The sequence below is a fragment of the Petaurus breviceps genome, unplaced genomic scaffold (assembly GCF_028583685.1).
Source record: "Petaurus breviceps papuanus isolate PSGF00001 unplaced genomic scaffold, PetGlider_PUasm1.0 185, whole genome shotgun sequence".
NCBI classification, from domain to species: Eukaryota; Metazoa; Chordata; class Mammalia; order Diprotodontia; family Petauridae; genus Petaurus; species Petaurus breviceps.
In genome coordinates, this window is record NW_027185797.1 from 19408417 (window position 1) to 19416558 (window position 8142).

The window sequence follows — 8142 nt, forward strand, 5'->3', positions numbered from 1 at the left end:
GGGCTGCTCCTCTCCCAAGCACTGGATCTCACCATCCTCTGCAAAAGCATTTTAACAGCTCTGCTTTGCCAAAGACCTCAGTCGAAACATGAAATCCACTTCTGCTCCTCCAGAATTAGGAAGCCCTTTGCCGCTCTCTCTGCTCTGATTTGCTTAGAGATTTTGAGAATGAAATGCAGGTTGGCTGCAAGTTGGTTCCCAGAACTTGATCCCCACATCCCACCCTCAGAGGCCCCTAGTCCACCTCACTGAAGGTTTAGTGTCTCCAATAAATATGCCATGTGGCTAAAACCAGAACCTTGAGAATCTTTGAGAGTTAAAATGTAAAATTTGTATAAGTCATTAATTGATCACACTTAAAAAAAATTAAGCTACTAGGTTGGTTCCCATTACCTGCAGCACTCAAAAAGCTTTGGACCTTCTATTAAAGAATTGCACCACACGGGGTATGCTTCAAGGTGGGAGGCAAAAGTCTTTTTGGCAACCTAGGCAAAACAAAACAAAGAAACAAACAAACAAAAAAGCCAAGTACACACCTTAAAGTCCACCTTAGAAAAACTGGCCGATTGTACAGGAGGAATGTACCGTTTTTAGGGACTCGTATAGAAAGCATAGTAGCCCATGCCTTTTGAAGTGTCTTTGCTATAGTCTTCTACATTTATGTCCTCGCACTTTATTGATGGGGAATTTTCATTGCTGGAGGTACTGGGAGACAGCCGCCTTCTCTTGCAAGCACTAGTATACACCCCAGAATCATTTGAATCTAGAGATTTTATGGAAGGGGGGGTCTCTATCCAGGAAGAGCTAATTTCTTCTTTGACTTTCTCTTTGGAGAGCTGATCTTCAGGGAAACCAGGAGGGCTGGTTCTGGATGTCCATGGCAACCCCGATGCCATCTTTCTCTGGTAAGAGCCTCTGCCTCCCCAGCCTGCCATTGCAGGGAACGATGGGTCAGGGTAATAGCCCAGAGCGTGGGATGTCTGCAGGGGCAGGGATTTAATGCTATAGGGCAGCAAGGTGCTGGAAGTGTACTCTGACTCATAGGAACTTATATCCAGTTTGTTGGCTCCGGGTTGCTGCACAGGAGTCACCAGCCATCTCTGGGGAGGATTGGAGACCTCTTCACTTTGCTGGGGGGAAAGGAGACCATTGGTCTGTGGGACGGTTCTCTCGCTGTTGTAATATCTTGCTTGAGGTAAAGTGTTGACGAAAGGCTCGGGAAAGAAAGACTGAACTCCATAGCGGCCTCCTGGTACGATCTGATGGGATCTAGGAGAATCCGTGGGAGATGGAGTTAACCTGTCATTTTCGGAAGCGGTGTACATGCTACAACATAAAGAGAAACACTTAAAAAAAAAAAAACCCAAATGCTACCATCACTCCTGACCACTCCACTTCCCAGAACTGAAAGAGGCTTGGGTGGGGGTGGGGTGGTGTGGGGAGGGGAGGGGAGAGTGCCTTTAGAACTTCTGGTTGACTATAGGGCCCTGGTCTGCTTAAGCTGGTCAGATGTCTAGCTATTGTCTCAATTTTTTCTTCTGCCCAGCCTGGCACCTTTTCCCTACAGGTTTTAATAATGAAGCTGTAACAATTCCCTTATGCAGATTCTTGAACAGAGTGATCTCAGATTACTATCCCTTCCTCTCTCTGGAGACGGTCCACATATTTGTAAGCCAATTTAACTCTTTTTAAAAAGTATATAAATTTCCTAAAACTTTTTCGGGCAAGCTGAAAAGGAAACCAAGTAGCAGCCAATGTAAGACACAGCAAAACAAAAAGCAACAAAATAAAACCCTAAAGATTTTTGGATGAAGGTGCTTGTTGTATATGGCATTCTCTTCTAAAGGTGGGCAGAGTGGTGCCAAGGAAGGAGTCCTAGGTGGGAAGTAAGAGAACCTGGTTTCAGATTCTAGGTCTGCTACTTACTCCCCGTGTGACCTTAACCAAGTCATCTTACTTCTCTGAGGCTCTGAAATGAGGCCTCTGAAGGCCTTCCTAGCTCAAAATTTCATGCAATGAAGAATAAAGCTACACTTACGAATCATAGTTGTCTCTGAAACCTTTTGCAAATGGATTATGGTCAATCTTCAGTTGGGTAATCTAGAGAAAGGGGAAAAGAGAGAACAGTTGAGCATTTTGTCGGGGAGTAAATTTAGGGTTCACTGCTAAAGAATCTCCAGCCTTCGGACTGACTCACATCAGTGTTCTGGTAAGCTGTCACAGCAATGAACTGGGTCTCAGAGAAGGTGAATGTCTGTGTCTTGGAGGAATCGTTAAGGTCTTCCACGCCATCCTCAGTCACTTCTACGATATGAAGCCGGGGTTGGTACTTGTGAAGAGACTGCAGAACTATCATCTGGGAGGGGGAAAAGAGTGGAGACATCTAGAAAGGCTTCTTAGATATTCGAAGGAAGGTACTTACTTGTTAAAGAGTTTTATTAATGTGCATGTACAAGCACAGTGCATCAGGGGTCTTTCTCCCTAATATAACAGTCCTAAAATTCCTTTTTTTTTTTTTCAGGTCTGATGGTAACCATCAGGTTGTTAGGGTGACACATTTCCCAGGACCACCAGGCACTGGTTTCAGGATGGTATTAGCAACAAAGGTCAGAACCTTCCAGGGGTTCTGCTACGGGAGGTTTCTGCCCAGCAGTAGATACCGTCTCCAATGTCCCATTACAGTAGTAGGTTTTGGACTAGCATGAACAATTCGGTAAGAAGATGTTGTAAATGGGGTTGCTGGGTTTGGGGCAGGAAGTTGAGAGAAAAAGAGATTAGAATTGTTGGTAATTTAGGGCATACAGTAAGGCAAGAGTTCAAGATTCTTAACCCAAAAAAGTTTTTCCACTTCCAAGGCTGAGTCTAGAGGACCCCAGGGCATGTTACCTGGGTGTTGTTGTTATTAGCGCCTTTGTTATTGGTAAGTTTCAGTTTCCCAAAGGAGATTTCCTGCCTCATCCAGTGTGAGCCAGTGTTGGGAGACTCAGGGTGAACATACATTTTGTTGCCTAGAAAAGAAGGAATATGGAAGGGTAAAGTGAGGTATGAGTCTAGTTTCCAGGGTTCCTGGAGTTTCTGGGTGGGTCATTAAAACTAGATATATATATAAAAGGTTTGTACTCCTTAAAGGACTATATACAAATGAGCTCTCATTTTTCATTATGTCCAGAAATAGGCATGTCCTTTCTATTTTGTCCTTTTTGAGCTCTGCTTTCAAACTCCTTTGAACAAAAGCATTAACCAAAAATGCATACAAAAATATCAAACTCAAATACAAATACTAAAGTCTAAATGCCAAAAAGCTGGGCTATACTTGTGGATATCTCATAGAAGTCAACTCCGGGGATGAATTTCTAAAAATATCATTTTTTTGGGGGGGGGGATGTTGCCTAAACATCTGCCTTTGTCTCTTGGAACTTAGATTGGTTTTATCATACTAAAATTGCCTTCCATTTTAAGCAATTGAATATGCTTCTTCTATGGTTATGTTTAATAGTTGGATATCAATCAGTACTTGCAAAGAGCATGTTTAGTCTGTTGTGAATTTTGTCCCTTCAGATGCATCATTTAGCATCAGAAAAATTTTTACAGAAAGATTGAGTGCACTCAAAAATAGATTTTGCTCTTTGGTCTTTTGTATTTATTGAAAGTAAAAGAAAATAAAATGGACATAGAAAGTTTCTTCTGCCTATTCCTAACACATACATACAACTATGGACCATCGGGCCTTGAGAGAAATCTTCAAAAAGGGATATACAATTTAACAGTCACGTTGAGGAGAGGGCACTGGACTTGGAGTCAGAAGACCAGTCTGAATCTTGGCTCAGTGACTTGACAGCTATGTGGCCTTAGGTCCATCATTTCCCCTCTCTTTTCTCATCTGTAAAATGAGTGCGTTGAACTAGATGAGCTCTAGGGCCCCTTTCAGTTCTAACATTATGTGATTATAAGAAATGCGAATTATGTAAATATATTCCCAGGAAACTTCACTATTCTGTGACCACCCCTTCCCCAGTTTTACTTCCCCCACCAATTTATTCACCCTGCATGTTGTTGTCAGCCTTGCCACACGTCACCCATTTGCCCCCCTGAAAGCGCCAGTGGTTGGGGTCAGCCAGCACCACCTCCACAAAAACGTTGTAGTGGGCTGTGGGGTTGAGCCCATTAATGTTGAAGCTTAGGAAAGGAAACATCCTCCTGTATAGAAAGAAGAAAGGGTGAATGCTAAGCAGAGTGTCACCACCGAGCCAGAGACTAAAAAGGAAGAGGGAAATTCATTCCCAAATTCTGGCCTTCCTTTCCCAGGAGACAGGAGACAATCTGATTTTATTCCTACTAAGTTTGACCCCTGGGACATGGGATAGATAACTGGCAGAAACTGCCCAAGTGTATGTATGCATGGGGGGATGGGGGAGAAGGCAGACAGGATAATATAGGGAAGTCATATCCAGGAAAGGTTTTATTTCTAGGGAGGCAGGAAGGAAGAGAGACAGACAGAAAGAAAGCAAGAAAGAAAGAGAAAGAAGAAAAAAGACAGGAAGGAAGGGAAAGAAAGGAAGAAAAGAGAAAAAGAGAAAGAAAGAAGAAAAGGAAGAAAAAGAAAGCGGGAAGTTTGTGTAGTAGATAGAGCACTGGAGTTTGGAGTTAGGTGTCAGGAAAACCTGGGTATCAACTTGCCACATTGACTTATGAGCTATGAGTAATAGGTAAGTCATCTCTCTAAGCCTCACTTTCCTCATCTGTAAAATGGAACTAATGATACAACTTATCTCGATGGTTTGGTACAACAAAGTGCTTTTGAAACCTTAGGCGGTATTCGCTATTAGACTGAGGCAGAACTTTTGTTTATTTACTCGGCTACCCCTTTCACCTCTAGCAGTCAAAATCTGGGAGTAGGTTTCTTCGAGGACTCTCTCATCTAAGGCCCTGTTTCCAAGATAGCATTCAGGGAAGGGCCCAGGGTCCCCTTTACCCAATTCTGTGTCTTCGATCTTTGGCATCGCATAGGCTAGAGAGGTTAGCGGCCCATCCCAGTTTGGACGGGGACGCGGCGGCTCTGGGATTTTCCTGGGGTGGCTGGGGTCACAGCCGCTCAGTGTGCAAAGACAAGGAAAGGACCTTAGACAAAATGCGCCCCACAGCAAGACGACTTCACAAACGCATCCTGGGGCTACACAGAGTCCCCAACCTTTGTCACTACCCAGCCAATAAGGAAGACAAGCCCCAAACTGTCCTGTCCTTCGATTCCCAGCTGTGGAAGGGGAATCACCCACAAGAGAGGGGGTGGTTGGCTCTCCTTCATTCTTGGCTCCTCTAAGACCCCCACCCACTCCAGCCGCAGCGAGAACTTTACAGGGACGAGGAATGGACTCCCTGAGTTTTCCTTCTGCCCAGTCACCTGCCGAGGGCTTAGAACTGGAGCTGAGGTGGATGCCCACCCAGGTCCGAGAACACTAGGGATGGGAGTTAGGGAAGAGGATGGAGCTGGGAGGGTGAAGTGACGGCTGGAAGGTTTTTACTTTTCACTTCCCTGCTGCCCACGGGACCCAACCTGTACTAAAGTGCGCCGCCCGCCCTCCCTGAGGACCCCTGGGGACTCACCTGCCCTGCTTGGTGATGATCATCTCCGTCTGGTGCCGGTGAAATTTGAGCCACAGGGGTCGGTTGCAGAGGTAGACCTGGGCGCGCAGGCCAGTGGTCGGCACCCCGAGGCCGCCGAGACCGCTGCAGGAGCCGGAGGCTGAGGCTGCCCCCGGGTAGGGGCCGTAGAGCGCGCCGGGGCCCCCCTGACCATACTGATAGCCCCCGGGCCCGCCGCCGGGCCCGCCGCCGCCGCTGCCGGGGCCGCCGGGGCCGAACTGCGCCCTCCCGGGAGAGCACACCGCGGCCGAGAAGCCTCCGGGGGGCAGCATGGAGCCATAGGGGTAGCGTGCGCCGTTGGGGGCAGGGTACATGGAGCCGTGCTGAGCCGCCGCCGCCGCCGCCGCCGCCGCCGGGTAGGGGAAGAGGGAGCAGGGCGCGGCCAGCTCGGCGCCCTGCGGCGGCCCGGGCGACTGCAGGTAGTAGCGGTCCGGACTCAGGCTGTCCATGGGGTAACGCGCAGCGGCCGCCGCCGCAGCCGCCGCCGCCGCCGCCGCCGCCGCGGCCGAGGGCAGCTCCTCGTCCCCGCACGGAGAGCCTTTGCGGCCGTCCGGGGCGCCCGTCTTAGCCACGCCGGGGGCGCTGGAGAAGGTGTCCGCCGCGTCGGCGTCGCTCAGCATGCCCGGAGGGGCGGCCCCACCGCTGGACGAGGCGGGCTCCCGAGCAGCTTCGCACGAGAGGCCGGCCCGGAACTTTTTCTGCCCTTTGTCCACGTCCAGCCTCTGCGCGGGGGAGCCGGCTCCGTGGTGGGGCGCGCCGCCACTGCTGCCGCTAGCGCTCCCGCTCTCCAGAGGGTAGAAGTGAGCGCTGGGCAAGTGGACAGCGCTCGCTAGGAGCGGTTCTCCCAACTGCATTCTCTGCTCAGACGCTGAAGGCTACCCACGCTTGGGCTTCTCCCTTAGCCTTGGAGAGTCTCGGAGAGACAGGAGGGAAGGCAGCGCCCTCTTCCGAGAAGACTAGCAGCTCCCCCCGCCTTCCTCCTGCCCCTTAGACCCACTAGCCACCGGCCTCCGGGCACCAGCGAGCACCGGCACGCTGCAGCGCTCGGCTGGCTACCGCTCTCTTTCCTCAAACAAGAATCGAAGACAGCGAGTGGAAATTAAACGACAAACGCAAGCCCTTTCCCTCCTCGGTCCTAAAGGAGAATGGACAAGGGCAGCAACAACCTCGAGTCCCCGAGGAATCGCCCGCTTTGCTCTCACACCTGCCCACCGCCCCTTCTTTCCTCCCCTCACTACTATCTTCCAGCGAAAGTTGGCTTGAGAGCCAACTAGAAGCAAGCCGACCGGCCGCCACCACCAACTTTATATAGGCGAGGCTGGGGAGGGGCTTCGTTTCCTGGCATCTCTCCCCCCCGCCCCCTCTCCCTGATAAAGGCCGGCCCTATTGGCTGCTTTAATCTGACACTAATTTAATTAGACGTTTACTAATTGGAACAAGTCACCTGTGACTTTCTTTTTCTTTTCTTCCATCTCTTGGAAACCAGCTCCTGCGGCGAGAATCAGCCCGGAGTTTTCTTGTTCGCTTAGGTTATAAAGGGCAGAATAAGGGGGCCCAAAGAAGGAAAGGATGAGGTTCAAAGGCTCGAACAAGCTAGCGAGGTTCGGGAGAAGTACGCCTGTCTAGGGGTGAGGGTTCCATTTTAAAGGACTGTTCCCGAATTGGGGATCCTTTGGAGCGCCCCTGATATGGATTCAAGGGAGTATGGACATGTCCTGACCTCCTAGGGCATTCCGCTGAGAGATCAGGGTGATGGGGAGAGATGTCTGACTTCACAAAGAGGAGGAGACAAATTTTGACTACAGTAGTTCTTGAAAGCGAAGGGATGAGAGGAATCAGGGCGAAGTCGAGTGAAAAGGGAATGTAGGAACAAACGCTCCAGGTTGCTATCTTCCATAGGAAACATTGGTTCCGGCCGGATAGTGCAGGATCATGCTGTGGTTTCTCAGAGTGCTGGGGGGAAAGGCTCCCCCCCCCCCCCCCCCCCCCCCCCCCCCCCCCCCCTGCCGGCCCCCCCCCCGCCCGCGCCCCCCCCCCCCCCCCCCCCCCCCCCCCCCGCCACTGTTTGGTCAGTGGGATTCCTCTCCCCTCCACACCTCATCCACCTTCTCCTCTACTCTCAGCAGAAGTGTGTCAAGGATTCGAGGGGAAGAGATCTGGCTTACAGGGTCTGAGAATCACTCGACTGAGTGTGCTCTCTGTCTTCTCTGCGGAAGAGACTCTCCAGCATCTTTCCCACTTCCTTTCCTCACCTGGAGAAGCTTTATGCACCCGCGTCAGCCCAAGACCCAGAGTGCCTCAATGTCTAGCTAAGACGGATAGCTTTTTAATTTTCCCTTTAAGTAGCTTTGGTCAAATGAAGCCTAAAGGATTTCCAGCTAGGAGCTTCTCCATCACCAACCACCACCATTCCTGGACTGTCCTGGAAATGATTTTTATTTAAAGAAAAAACAACAGCAGCACCCCACTCCCAAACTCTAATCGCTCAGCCCTGGCTTTCAT

At 50.1% G+C, this 8142-nt stretch overlaps 1 protein-coding gene across 2 annotated transcripts; it reads right to left on the reverse strand.

Moving 5' to 3' along the window:
- Positions 1 to 590: 590 nt before the first annotated feature.
- Positions 591 to 6494, reverse strand: EOMES (eomesodermin). 2 transcript variants are annotated; one of them, XM_069088255.1, is made up of 6 exons: positions 5602 to 6494; positions 4043 to 4197; positions 2887 to 3008; positions 2198 to 2356; positions 2039 to 2100; positions 591 to 1269 (listed from the first exon to the last, which is right to left on the reverse strand). In XM_069088255.1, the coding sequence occupies exons 1-6, from the start codon at positions 6492 to 6494 to the stop codon at positions 591 to 593; spliced, it is 2070 nt and encodes a 689-aa protein (XP_068944356.1). The 2 variants fall into 2 exon arrangements, with proteins under 2 accessions (XP_068944356.1, XP_068944355.1); XM_069088254.1 differs by having other exon boundaries at positions 591 to 1326.
- Positions 6495 to 8142: the final 1648 nt, after the last annotated feature.

Coding starts and splice junctions, on each gene's coding strand:
- EOMES (XM_069088254.1), bottom strand. CDS start 6,494: ATGCAGTTGGGAGAACCGCTCCTAGCGAGCGCTGTCCACTTGCCCAGC. Junction 4,198..5,601: donor ATCATCACCAAGCAGGGCAG/GTGAGTCCCCAG, acceptor CTTTCTATACAG/GAGGATGTTTCCTTTCCTAA. Junction 1,327..2,038: donor TTCAGAGACAACTATGATTC/GTAAGTGTAGCT, acceptor TTTATGTTGTAG/CATGTACACCGCTTCCGAAA.